Source organism: Nicotiana sylvestris, chromosome 2 (assembly GCF_000393655.2).
Source record: "Nicotiana sylvestris chromosome 2, ASM39365v2, whole genome shotgun sequence".
NCBI lineage: Eukaryota > Viridiplantae > Streptophyta > Magnoliopsida > Solanales > Solanaceae > Nicotiana > Nicotiana sylvestris.
In genome coordinates this window covers 204,530,414-204,544,337 of record NC_091058.1, presented here as the reverse complement: position 1 = coordinate 204,544,337, position 13,924 = coordinate 204,530,414, and the positions used below count along the sequence as shown (strand labels likewise).

At 35.4% G+C, this 13,924-nt stretch overlaps 2 protein-coding genes across 5 annotated transcripts; one reads left to right on the top strand and one right to left on the bottom strand.

The window, feature by feature from the left end:
* Positions 1 to 1,055: 1,055 nt before the first annotated feature.
* Positions 1,056 to 5,215, top strand: LOC104215783 (uncharacterized). 4 transcript variants are annotated; one of them, XM_009765678.2, is made up of 5 exons: positions 1,074 to 1,200; positions 3,469 to 3,578; positions 3,852 to 3,955; positions 4,220 to 4,296; positions 4,974 to 5,215. In XM_009765678.2, the coding sequence occupies exons 3-5, from the start codon at positions 3,855 to 3,857 to the stop codon at positions 5,111 to 5,113; spliced, it is 318 nt and encodes a 105-aa protein (XP_009763980.1). In that variant the 5' UTR covers positions 1,074 to 1,200; positions 3,469 to 3,578; positions 3,852 to 3,854; the 3' UTR covers positions 5,114 to 5,215. The 4 variants fall into 4 exon arrangements, with proteins under 4 accessions (XP_009763979.1, XP_009763980.1, XP_009763982.1 ...); XM_009765679.2 differs by having other exon boundaries at positions 1,083 to 1,213; XM_009765677.2 differs by lacking the exon at positions 3,469 to 3,578 and having other exon boundaries at positions 1,056 to 1,200.
* A 1,734-nt stretch (positions 5,216 to 6,949) lies between these two features.
* On the bottom strand, positions 6,950 to 11,100 carry LOC104215784 (uncharacterized). Its single transcript, XM_009765681.2, has 2 exons — positions 9,772 to 11,100; positions 6,950 to 7,850 (listed from the first exon to the last, which is right to left on the bottom strand). Exons 1-2 carry the CDS (start codon positions 10,290 to 10,292, stop codon positions 7,637 to 7,639), a joined length of 735 nt encoding a protein of 244 aa, XP_009763983.1. The 5' UTR covers positions 10,293 to 11,100; the 3' UTR covers positions 6,950 to 7,636.
* Positions 11,101 to 13,924: the final 2,824 nt, after the last annotated feature.

The window sequence follows — 13,924 nt, the reverse complement described above, 5'->3', positions numbered from 1 at the left end:
TAAATGTTGATTTTGTATTTTAATAAAAAAAATCGAAAAAATAATTTTTTCGAAAAAATAATTTTGCCATGCTGGATTGCTTAGGTGGATGGTCATGTAAGCAAATCTAACCTAGTTGGACTGTCATGTCAGCTTCAATGGCAAGACTAACGGTTTAGGGGCATTTGTGGTCCAAAACATAGACGGCTGGGATATATTTGGTACCAAAAATAAACGGAGGATATTTTTGAGCTATTTCGAATAGTTCAAGGACATTTTTGGTCCTTTTCCGTTTTCCAGCCGTTGTTAAGTAAAAATAGCACGGTATAGCCAGTTTTCGGACTGGTCATTCAAAAATAGCCAGCATTTACCAAGTCAATGAAAAATAGTCACTATTTTGCTGCAACAGAGACCGGTCCAGCATAATATACTGGAGTTCGGTGCAACTGTGTATGAACTCTAACATATTATGCTGGACCAGTATACTTTGCTGGCTCCAATATAATATACTGGAGACTGGAGCACCGGTGCTCCAAACTCCAGTATATTATGTTGGACCGGTATACTTGTTGGAACTCCAGTATATTATGCTGGACCGGTATACTTGCTGGAACTCCAGTATATTATGCTGGAGTTCTAGTGTACTTATGCTGGAACTCCATCATATTATGCTGGAGTTCCAACATACTTATCCTGGAACTCCAGTATAACATGCTGGAGTTCAATTATACTTATGCTGGAACTCCAGCATAATATACTAATATATTTTCCGGGTTTTGAATAGTGTTTTCGCTCAGATTTATCTTTACATGAAAAGTGGCTAAATTTTGATTACTTTTGAAATTGGGCTATTTTTAAACGACCAGTTGTAAATCTGGCTATTTTTGAATTTCAACCCGTTGTTAAAGTTAATTTTGTGGAAGGAATAATTAGAGTTATTTTGACATTGTTAACAACTTATTATTTCCTATCGAACCAAAATATTGAAAAGAGTATAAACCATTTCATAAGTAGAAAAAAGTCAATTTAAACGAGCTTAATAATTGTCTAAATCTATTTATTATCAAACCAACATATTCGCGCTTAAACCCTAAGCCCTGTCTGTATTCGAAAGGGTTAAAGGTTTTTCCTCGACCAGACGCCTCTCACGCCTTTGCCATCACACTTTGCTTCACTTCTCAGTTCAGAGTTGTTTTTTCAATCAAAGTTTACGCCTTTAAGGTACCCATTTGTCGTAAGTGTTTACTTTTATCTCCCATTACTGAAATCTCGCACCTCCTAATTCCCTTTGCTTCGTTTCTGAAAGTTTTTCAAAGATTCAATCTTTTTAATTGTATTTCGCGATCTTGGACAATTCTGCTAAAATTTTAGATTAATTGTAGTAGTTGCTTTATGGGAATTTGCTACAGCATATTGTTGAGTCAGATTTCTGAATATAAAAAACAACAACAACAACAACAACAACAACAACAAACCCCGTGAATTTACACAAGTGGGGTCTGGGGAGGGTAGTGTGGATGCATACCTTACCCGTACCCTGGGAGGGTAGAGAGGTTGTTTTCAGTACACCCTCGGCTAAAGAAAAGTTTGGAAAAAAACATTGCAATAAGTAGTAACAATAGTAAGATATAGATTCCTGAATATGAAAAGAACAGAAGAAGGAGATTGAATTATTTTGTGTTATTCTGGGTTTGACATTGTTTTTACTTATTTTATTGTATCGTGTTGTTACTTTAGATACAATATTTGTTTTGATTGTTTACGTAACGATGAAATGTTCCATTTTATATAACGTCCCATTTGGTATGGTCGCGTTATTACCCTCATTTTGTCCTTAATATTATTTAATAATCATATTTTACCCTTTACTCTACCCATTTTTATAATAAATATATACCTTGTACTCTACTTTTATTTGTAATATTGTAAACTTATTATTCAAATTGTTGGTGCATGACATTATGAAATGGCGGGGAACAATACAATGTATCCAAATGTTGTATTCATCAAAACAATACAGTACAATACAATATAATACAATACATATTGAAACAATGCATAACAACCATCCAGACAAGTTGTGAGTGCACATTGGCACATCTATGTGCCTATTTAATTTTTCTGGTCTTCTTATTGCTTGTTTGTCCCTCCCACACTCTTCTCTCTGTCCTTTGCCACCTCTTTGATTCACTTCTCAGTTCATAGTTCTTTTTCTCAACCTAAATTTAAGCTTTTGCTGGCAGTGAAGCATCAAGATTTTCAATGATTCAATTGCCTTGATTATATTTTACAATCTTCGGTAATAAGGCGAAATTTTGAATTAGTTGGTTTTGGAATTGGCTGTATGTTGTTTCATTGATTCCTGAATCTAGAAAGAACTCTTGTATTTTACTCTAGGTTTGACACCGAGTCTAAATTGGCACGTCTATATGTCTGTTTAAACTTTTCAAGTTTTCTTTTTGCTAGTATTGTTCTTGTTGGAAAAGGTAAAGTTTGCATTTTACAATTATTTACTTTGGTGGAAGTATCAATGACCTTATCATCGATTTTTAAGGTCATATGGGAATTTACTATTTGAAGTCAGAGAGTAGGGAAATAAATGAAACAGTAGACTGTTTTAAATGGAACAATTAGAGAGTCCTTTTGAAATTTATGCTTATATTTGAAGTGATGCGTTTTACCAATCAAATGATGTTTGGGGCGAAGCTGAAATTACTTCTAGTCGTTTGGGTATAAACTAAACATATCCACGAATTTCAACTGCTTTAAGCCTCAGAATCGCACTATCCTTCCTTTGCACAAACGCACTACTTTCCATCTCTTTCCGCAATGAACACCTATTGTCCGAAACCTTTTTTTCCCCCAATGATTTTCAATGGAAAAACAAGAGTTGTGCTTAACTGGATTATAATGCTCTGTTTTCTCTCATTTCTCAAAAGGAAGTCTCGATGCTGATATGATAACTCCTTCTACACATAAAACCCCATTGATATGATATTTCCTTCTGATTTTACAAGTTAACATTTTTTTAATTCATATGTCATAATAGCTGAAAATTGTGATGGAATACTAATTTGTGCAGTAAGGATAAAATTTTATTTAATTATGCCTTTATGAGTTTCACAAAACATATTCTCAAGCTTGGATCAAAAAAGAGAGTTGCGGCTGATTTAAAAAAATAAAAAGATAAAGGAAGAGAGTTGCGAAGATTGATAACTAGTAAAAATATAGTCTCGAGTATGATGAACTCTGATTATGGATACAGAAGCTTCATATATCCAAGCTTAACTAGTTTACAAATGAGGGGCAGTTGGTAGATCACTTGATTGATTTAGATAAATAATTGCAAAGAACCTGAGTTTTATAGTGCGAGCATTGCTTGCTTGGCTCTGCACTTTCTTCCACTTCGATTCTGTCTGTGATTACTTTGTTTCCTGCAGTTTCTATTCTTTTGGCAGTCTTTCATTCTTTTCATCCCCCTTGTTGTAGGTTCAAATATTCTTGTATGTAAACAAAAGCTAGAAGCAGTGACTTGGACCAGTTGAACATTCATTGTTGTTTATGCTTTGGCCTTTAAGACATTGGACTGCATCATTAAGGTCCTTGCTGATTTGACTGCTTTCTAATAGTACTAATACTACTACTACAGTGTGTTTTGATCTTAAGATAATAGTTCACTGAAAAGCACTAATCAGGATTCAGTAGAAACATTTGTAATGAAAGAAGTTTGCTTTCATACCCATTGGACAACTCTAATCTCACTTCTTTTGATGGTTCCTCTTTTCTTTTTTCCTGGTATACATAAATTTCATTATTTTCGAATTCTGAAAATTTGGCAATAATTTTTGAATGATCCTCATTTGTTTAAACAGTCAATGGAACATGGTTCATTCGAAGATCCATCAAAAGCAACGTTCTCATTGACAGATGAGGACCATACGCTGGCAAATGCTATCCGATTCACTTTAAATCAAGAGTTAGTAATTCATCTCTTCCTTTTTTCTTTCTTTTTTCATTATGCAGTAATCACTACAAGTACTATTTTTTTTTCCTGATATAAATAATATTATAGAATTTTGCTTGAAATTTAATACTCCACTGGTAAAATAGATGGCCTCTGTATCTCATTTTGTTACATACTGCTGATCTTTGTTAATCTTGTCTCTTCCCTAGCTTTTAAAAAAAGTGGTTTTTGCGGCAAGCTTAGGACATTGATTAACTGATATTTACTTTCTTGCAGTCCCAGAGTAACATTCTGTGGTTACAGCATTCCACATCCCTCTGATGCTAGAGTAAACATAAGAGTTCAGACTACAGGTAAAGCTTAAATAATTTTCAAATTTATCCTTATCAACAGTTTCTCTTACTTGTAAAAAAGAAAAGCTTAAACATTTCTTTCACTTACACTTAACAGTTTTTTACCTTATAAAAAAATAGCTTAAATATTTCTCTCGTGATAGGAATACAGGGGTAATCTTTTAGAGGTTGTGTCACTTCCCTCATGTATTTGTCACCAGATTTTCTGATATTTTTTTCAAATTTTTTTTTTTGCTTCTTATTTATCATTCAAATTGACATCCGTTTTCCATACTAATGTAACATGCTTGATAATTGCTAAAACTTTCGTCATAGACTTCTAAATGGCTTGTTCAGGATCATTCTTGTTAATCAATAGTTGGTTGGTATCACTTTTTGGCCAGTTTGTTTTGTTGGAGAAATATCTTGATGCCCTTCCTGTTGATATATTTCCTTTTGCGAGCTTATTTGATCTAGTCCATGTAGTAGATTGTTTTGTTAGAGATTGCTACAACATGCTTAATCTATATACATCATATAATACGACCGTTTGGAAATCCTTTAACATAATTTGCAGTAGCCTTTTTATGCTTCCATATTTGTATACACTTACATTTTGAGAAATGTTTTGTATCTTCTAAGTTTGGTACCTTAAAATCTTCTGCAACTTTTGGTGGTCTATCTGGCTTCTATTCCAGGGGATCCAGCAAGGGAGGTATTGAATGATTCATGTCAGGATCTAATGCTTATCTGCCAGCACGTTAGAGGCACATTTGATCAGGCTATTTCAACGTTTAAAACCGAAAAAGGTCTGAGCGCTGTGGATCTCAAGAAATGATTTTGACGTAAAGTTTATATAACCTTTTTATCCTAGTAAAATTGTCACTTTTTTCAAACACAACGAGACTTTTAAATGTGAGTGCTCTATTTGTTTCGTGCATATCTGCACAAAAAGTTGCTTTTTGCAGAATCATTTTATCCCGTAAAGATGTTACATCAGATTGTTAGCGATAATGCTTATGCTTTTGTTGCGCACATCAACTGCCAATTGGGTAGTCTTCTTATCTATGGCTGTGCAAATATCAGCAAGTTTAGGTTCAGATACATAAAGAATGTACCTTTTTTGTATGGAAATTGTTAGCGGAAACGTAAAAGAAAGAACACAAGATTTAACGTGGTTCGGATCAAAATAATCCTACGTCCACCAGAGAACAATTGCCCTTTTAATATTAACAAAGGAAGGGGAGATTTCCCAATTACACTTAAGAGAATTTCTCTCTTAACTCTCTACTCACTACAATGTATTGTATTATTTTGGGATGATTTCTACAAGTGAAGGAGTGCATCTATTTATAGAGGTAAAAACCTCCTCTTGATGTCATTGGTGACATCAAAGGAGGAAGCTTCCTCCTAGCATCCACACCAACTCTTTCCACCAACTCTTCCAATTGGCATGTCATTGTTGACTAAACATAAACCAACATTTTCAGCATGCCATTGTTGACTAAACATAAACCAACATTTTCAGAAATATTAATCTGCACATTGGTCGCGATGGATTATCACTACTAGCCTATACAGTTTGCTATAAGTAGTAGTTCTTTGTTCTAGTTTATGTGCTTGTGAATAATGGATTTCTTATCAGCTTGCTTTCGCGTAAAAGTGTATACAGTTTGCTGTAAGGAGAAATGTTTTTTTGTCAAAGATTAGAGCTACATGTATGAACCAGTATGCTATGATGTTCCTTTTCCTATGCCAAAAAAGGTGTAAGGAGAAGAATTTTGTGTCTTCGTTTTCCATTTGAGTAGTTATGTTCCAAAGCCTTTGAAGTGAGAATTGTGTCCGCTCCAGTTTTGGTTTGTCTAAATATTAGAAAGTAATAATAATAATTATACTAAAGCAGTGAAACAAATTCAAACACAAAGCAAATGATTCTGGTCAATGAAGGTTGCGTAGCATCTGAGAGAATTTGGGACCATCCTTTGCTTTGACAAATTAAATTCACATCCAAAGGTATATTTGAAACCATCATTCATATTCTACGTACTGAAAGTGTCAAAATATTTACACATTCAAGTCACTTGAAAAGTAACTTCAAGTTATTATGAAAGGGTAGTCCGGTGCTCAAAGCATCTTACTCTAATGCAAGCATTAGTGACTACTTACACGGCTCAAACTTGTGACTTATAGGTCACACGGAGACAACTATACTGTTGCTCCAAGTCTCCCCTTCAATTGCAAGTTACTTTAATAAGCATTAATTGATAACTAAGAATAAATTGTAAATAACTTGCTATAATAGGTAAAAATACATTGATTATGTAAAAATTCTTTTTACATTTATCCGTATATATACCTTAAATTTTTAGATTTATCCGTATATATACCTTAAATTCTATCTAAAAATCTATTTTCAGCCTGATCATACATGTTAAATTCTTCACCATATGAAGCACCAGCTCTCCACATAGCTTGCAATTTTTGTAATGATAAAACTTACATGGATACACACTAACACAATTGGTGATTTTCTTCCTATCTACCTAAACCATGGTGGGCATAGTTGCCCGATATCTGTGCTGACCTCGTAGAATAGTCCAAATGAGCCCAAGGTGGCCCGAAGACAAAGAAAAAGTTCAGGTGTTAACAGAGTTGATTGCAACAACCATACAGCTGGGATTAACATAGCTACAATTCAACTAAGAGCCGTGAGATATTTGTACAGAAATTTGAAGGATGATATACAACAGAATGCTAATACCTTATCGCCGTACTTCTATACATATACTTACATACGTACACTAGCTGGGAAGAACTTTAAATTCATCAAGAGGTTTTGATGAACAAAACTATCTTACATTCTAGCAAAACAATCATCACGGCGAACAATATTTAGAAGCTAATGGTTGAAACCGATATGTTTGCAGCATGGCCTATACCATTACACCTATATTATGCAATAACAACAACGATTCAGTGAATTCCCAGGGTCTGGGGAGGGTAGTGTGTACGTAGACCTTACCCCTACCCCGAGGGGGTAGAGAGGCTGTTTTCGATACACCTATATTATGCGAGTCCTTCATTTGTCTTGACACATCCGCGTCCAGAGAGTGTGATAAGGGTGTGGATATCTCATGTGGATTCGTCAAAATGTACTAAAAATTAGCAAGAAACTTGACATACCCATACCGGATACTTCCACGCAACTGTACCAGATACCACGCCACCTTTCATACACTAGTGCGACCAAGATAATATCTGAGTATTCCTCTGCCTACACATACCTCTACCGGCTGGTGGAGTTGTTTAAAGTAGCAAATTAAGAAACCTTTGCTGCCAGGACAATTATCTTCAATTGCATCTAGGGCAATATATTGAAGTGAAACAGCCATGAGATGACAAAGGCAAAAACCATGGATGCAAGTAGGAAATTCATGACACGGCGTCCATGCCAGAAGACTCGGGTTTCAGAAAGGCCTACAGGTGCTGCAACACTGGCAACTGTAGCGTTATTGGCTTCATTTGTCTGCTCTCCAGCAATGTTCAGTGCATTGGCACCACAGATTTCACAGATTCTGAATTACGCATATAAGAAATTAGCATATGAAAAACAAATTGAGATACTATTATACACACAAGGGCAGATGATTGCATATCAGATCACACATTTTCATGTTGGCTCACAAAAGAATTACAGTTTACATCAGATAGGATATAAGCAACTAGAGGAGACTTATAGTAAGAAATCGTCTATATAGTGAAATCCTGCATGAAGCAAAGGCAAGAAATTAAGTAGATAAACAGAAGTATATAAATGAACTATATGTGAGAAAAGAACATTCAACAAATTTAAAGGCCCTTAAAAAACTAAGACTAGAAACTTTTCCATTTTTCTGAAGGAAACATGTGATGATTAATGGTGCGTTCCATAGATAATTCAATCGGCTCCTAGTACAGAATTGCACTCTAATTGATACCACATGACAACAAAAAGAGCAAAAGAAAGACGACATGAAACGTTAATAATGGTGGACGAGCAATGCAGAAACTATTTGGACATAGAGTCAAACATCAGCAAAATGCATCAATCCGTTCAATATAGGAAGATGGAGGTAGATGTCTGAGCTGATATTCTCTGATGATGCCTTAAATTATTAGAAAATGACAAAAGTAACAGCTTAAATTCAGCTTCCTTCAGTAAATTTTCCAGCACATAGTAGTACTAATCAAGAATTCTGTGTACTGAAGAACCAAATGTTACGAATATAACAACAATTGCTATTGATGCCTGGTATGCAGAAGAATTCCGAACATAATCTTTCTTGGCAGGAGACAGTTAAATAACAAAGATTCGAGAAATTCAGTGCTTCTATCACTATTAGCAGCTACCACGAAGAAAACAGAATCCAGGTGCTCAAATAAAGAGAGGATTATACCAGACCACGACCGAACAATTAAATGACCATTCACAAACTTATCCTGAACTGAAACAAACCACGCCACTGTTATCAGGTTCTTGAACTGTAATGTTATTGGATATCTCTATGGATGCACCATAGGTGGAGGAACTACTGAGAGAGTTAGAAAATGAGAGAGAGGATGGTCGACTTGTGGTTCACATAGAGTATGTAATAAGAAAAGGGTATTGAGAAAATGGCGCCATGGAAAAAGTACCCCGGAGTCTCTCACATTCACTAAAACATCAGATATTAGGAGAAATAGATCACAAATTATACTTCACAAGCAGATTATAAGGATTCACTTAAACATAAAAATTATTCCAATCATGCAAGTCTATTAGAAGATTAACCAATCAATCAAATACGCGTCAATCCTACACTAATATTGGGATTGGTTGTCAGTGGCGGACCCGGAATTCTCACAAGGGAATCTCAGAAATATAAAAACACCACATTTGGGTTTTGAACATGTGATCTAAAGAAATTTTTTTTGCCACCTTTACCGCTACACAAGAAGCTTCCTTATGTTTAATAGGATACAACGATTTATTTATACACAAAAGAAAATTATTTTTACCCTACTTGTGCAATATAACTTTCTAAAAAAAGGTGAATCAATTGAACCCTGTTCAGGCAAGGTAACTCTGCCCTTCATTGGCTACTCTATATTTGTTCCACTCTATTCCGGTCAATTTTTCACTTATTCAATACTTGCATACAAGTCTGTCTCTAACAAAACAAACACCATGTAATGTAAAAGGGCAGCGCGGTACACTAAGCTCCCGCTATAGTGCGGGGTCGGGGAAGGGCCGGACCACAAGGGTCTATTGTACGCAGTCTTACCATGCATTTCTGTAAGAAGAGACGGTTTCCACGACTCGAACCCGTAACCTCCTGGTTACATGGCAGCGACTTTACCTGTTACGCCAAGACTCCACTCCTAAACACCATGTAATGCAACCGAAACACAAACTAAAATTAAGGAGCTACAAAATGGGAGAGAGACTGACTATTGAGAGAGAGTTATAGTACTCACGTGTTTCCTTTGGTTTTGAACCAAGTCTCAGCACACTGTTTATGAGCAGCACCTAAGTCACCTTTGCAAGAACATCCCAATTCTATAGCCATCTCTATAGAATGCTCTTGCACTTGATCTCCACCACTACTACTAATGCCACCACTTTTCAACAAACTCAAATGACAAATCCTACAATCCCTCTCTTCTTTATTATGCAATTTCAACAACTCCAATTCACCACTCTCCAAATCAATCTCCTCATCTGAGAATGACCCTCTTTTTTGCTTGTTGTCCCTCTGTGGTTCACAATTTACCAAAATACCCTCACTTTCACCAGCCATAGAGCCTAAAGGTGAGTGCCAAGACTGGTCAGAGTCTGAATCAGTGAAGTTGAGACTCCCATCTGTAGTTGTTGTCTCACTGCTTGCCGCCATTGACGGCCGCCGGCGACGTCTACGGCGGCGGTGACGGCGGGAACTACCATTCCGGTTACTCCCATTTCTCTCTATGTCAGCATTATTAGCTTCAAAAGTTGACATTTTTTAACCCAAAAAAAAAAACTATCTTTTTGCTCACAGGTTGAGAAAAAAGATGGATTAGTTTAAGAGTTTAAGGAAATTCATCAAAATTCAGGATGAGAAGCATTAAAAGTTGAAAATTTTCAGTACCATTTACCCAAAAAGCTGTCTTTCAGCTCACAGATAGAGAAAAGATAGACAAATTGTAGAATTTAGAGGATTTACCAGAGTTCTTGATGTGAAGTGTTAAAATTCTGACATTTTTTTAGTATCCATTATCCCAAAAAAAAAAAAAAACCGTTTTCTGCTCAGAGTGAGCAAAAAGATGGAACTATTAAAGCATTTCAAGTGAGTTCATAAAAGAAAAAAACTCTGTTTTGTTACTACAAAATTTTTTTCTCAGATCACAGATTGAAGAAAGGCCTGTATTTGATTACCCAAGAATCTCTTTTGCAGCTAAAAGATTGAAGAAAAGATGGAAAAGTTGAAGCATTTAGAGAAGAATGACTATTTATTAGTATTCCAGAAACTGTTTCTCAGATCGCAGGTTGTGGAGAAGATGTTGCAATTGAAGAATTTTTAAAGGAGTTGATAAAAGATGATGATGAGAAGCGTGAGGGAAAGAAATGAAGATAGTTTATGAGTATGTTGGGTTTTTTAGTGCTTTAACAATTTGCTATCTTTGCTTTCTCAAAGTGGATGAGTAATTGTGACAAATGGACATGTATTTGAGAAGAGATGAAAAAGGAGACACAATTTGCTATATGGAGTACATACAGTTTCCTTTTTTCTGTGGTGCACAAGGGACAGAATGACCCTTCTGTACAAGGGAACTGCCAAAAGTGTCTGCTCAGTCTTAGGAACATAAATTTCATGTTTCTCCATTTTTCTTGGGTATTGATTTGTACGATGGATAAGCAAAATAATCCTAAGGTAAATATTTAGTACTGTCTTATTGCTTGTTGATTATTAATTCTGAGATAAGTTATCCCATAATTAAAAATAGTACCGGGATAACTTATATCTACTAAACGGTGGAATCGTAATCCCAAAATTAAGATTCCTGGATAAAGCAGTAAAATCGACAATTTCAGAATTAATAAAACAGATATCAAACAGTCAATAACTAATCTCAGCATAACTTGGGTCGTTTGGTTGGAATACGATTTATATCGGTATAAGTTATGCCGGTATAAGTTATGCCGGTATAAGTTATATTGGGATAAGTTATGCTGGGATTAATTATGTTGGGATTGTTGTTTATTCATTGTTTGGTATGTTGTATTAAGAATGACAATTGCATAATTTCTATTAAGAACGTATAAGTTATACTGGTGCTAATTACCCCACCTTCTATAAGGTATAAGTTATCCCGGTGTCAAATGGTTTGCTAACCAAACAGAGTATTAAGATAGTATTAAATTTTTATACCACCCTTATACCTTCTTATATTTTGATCACGCCCAACTATGCCTTATAAAAGACAAAGCGGTCGTTGCAAATATAATCCGGTTTACAAGTCTGGAGTCGAATCCTCAAGGAACTAACCTATCTATTACAACTCTTAGTGATGCTAGTACAAGCTCAAACAATTTTCAGATGCAAGATTTTTATCAATAAATATTGAGTTTTGTTTAACTAAAGTAAAATGATATTAAAACTAACAATATTCCAAATTAAAGATAATTCAATTGTAAAAAAGATCTAGGGTATTGATTTCCCCAATTGGTAGTTTAATTCTTAACTCTTTTGCTATAATCTCGCCGTAATACTCTATGAGGATTATGAGCTATGGGTTATCGCAATTATCTCTCGATCAACTACGATAATTTACTAGAGCATTCTCTGGAACTACTCTAGCTGATAATTTATGCAGCTCTGAATTATCCCACCAAAGTTTCGTTATCTCTAACCCCACTTTTAAATTCAAGTAATGAATCTCTTTAATTATCCAAAAGTGGTATTGTTCAATAACAATCTAACCTAGTATTCTTTCTCAAGCAACACAAGGCAATTAAACACGATTAATCAAAAGTCCATTCAATTAATCACCATACAAAATATAGTTCAACAATCATATAATAAACCCGACTCGATTATAACAAAACTAAGTCAAAACTTTATCTAACAATTGGTTCCATCAACCCTAGATTAAATGTTTATCTACTCATGTAAAACAAGATAAAACCATAAAATCATTCATAATTCACAAAATAATGATAACAAGAAGAAGAATTAAAACTCTAATGGTGTCTTTATCTTTTTATACTTGTTCTTGCCTCCAATTGAGTCTAAAAACAAGCTTTTTTTTTTACTTGGGCGAGTTTGTTGAGTTTATATAGGGTTAGGATAAGTTTCTCACACTTTATACTTTAGCCCTTAAACTTTCTTGGTCTTCTTCAGATCGACCGCGGTAGCGGGCCAACCGCGGCACGACCGCGGTCATTTTAAACATTCTGTTTTCTGCTTTTCTTTCACCGCGTTCTAGCCGCGGCCCTACCGCGGTCGCGGTGGACTATTACCCAGTTTTTTTTTTGCCTTTTCTTGCTCGTTTTCATCCGGGCTCTTCTCAATTGGCCTTGTATCTACATAATTGACTCCAAAACACTCTATATCCTCCTGCTAACTCGGAGTAGTTCCTGCAAAGCATAAAAATCTCAATTAGAGCATTTTGTTATCATTTAACACTTAAAACATCAATAAAGTATGATTAACTTCTAGCATAAATAGCATCTACATCATATAATATAGGCTACTATCAACACCCCACACTTAAACTGTTGCTAGTCCTATAGCAACAAAACCATACTCTATAGGCCTAATCATCACTGGGTTACTTCCCTACTCCTTATACCAAGAATCACATAGATAGACTACCTTGGCGTAACCTCCTAACCTCAAGAGTGGACTCTCTCTCTAGCTACGTAATGTCCCTAACCGGCTTTCATATTCTCAGTCAGAGGTCCAGACTTACCTTTCCTTCCTGAATCACGTGCCTACTCACCACAAAAGAGACTTGTGTCATGTCATTATAATTTACACACTGAGGAATTCACATACGTAAGATTTCACTCACCCTCAGAAATAAACTCTCATGCCACAAACAATGCACCATAGACTTGCCCGTAGTGTAATACTCTACTAATCGAGCTCTTTTGGTCTAGAATCAAGTAAGACTTTATTTGGTTGTAGTGTTAGATGCGGGACAGGTAGGATACATATGAGTATAGTGACTACACCTTCCTAAGCACTTAAATATATTTTTTTCACTTTTAAGCCCATACCTTTGTCAAACCTTCATTCCATATTTGCATCACTGAGTTACACCCCCTACTTCTTTAAGCACGTTTACATCAAGAGTCACCACTTAGCAAGGAAAAATATTTATTTTTTTCAATTCAAGTGTGCTCTTATTTTTTTTAACACAGTGCACCTTTCTTCTTATTTCATTAGCTCCACTCAAAAGCCCAATCAACCACCCCGCGCTTTAACTTTTCCATATTCATTACAATTCAAGTACTTTTAAGAGGTGATAGGGTTCAAAAAGATAGACAATTCACAACTTGGGTAAGGCTTGTAATGTGGTTGCCAAAGAAACAGGAATACAAGCTCAAAGGGGTTAACTAGAATATACACAATCAGGTGGATGCAAA

Coding starts and splice junctions, on each gene's coding strand:
- LOC104215783 (XM_009765677.2), top strand. CDS start 3,855: ATGGAACATGGTTCATTCGAAGATCCATCAAAAGCAACGTTCTCATTG. Junction 3,956..4,219: donor CGATTCACTTTAAATCAAGA/GTTAGTAATTCA, acceptor ACTTTCTTGCAG/TCCCAGAGTAACATTCTGTG. Junction 4,297..4,973: donor CATAAGAGTTCAGACTACAG/GTAAAGCTTAAA, acceptor CTTCTATTCCAG/GGGATCCAGCAAGGGAGGTA.
- LOC104215784 (XM_009765681.2), bottom strand. CDS start 10,292: ATGTCAACTTTTGAAGCTAATAATGCTGACATAGAGAGAAATGGGAGT. Junction 7,851..9,771: donor TTCAAAACCAAAGGAAACAC/GTGAGTACTATA, acceptor TGCGTAATTCAG/AATCTGTGAAATCTGTGGTG.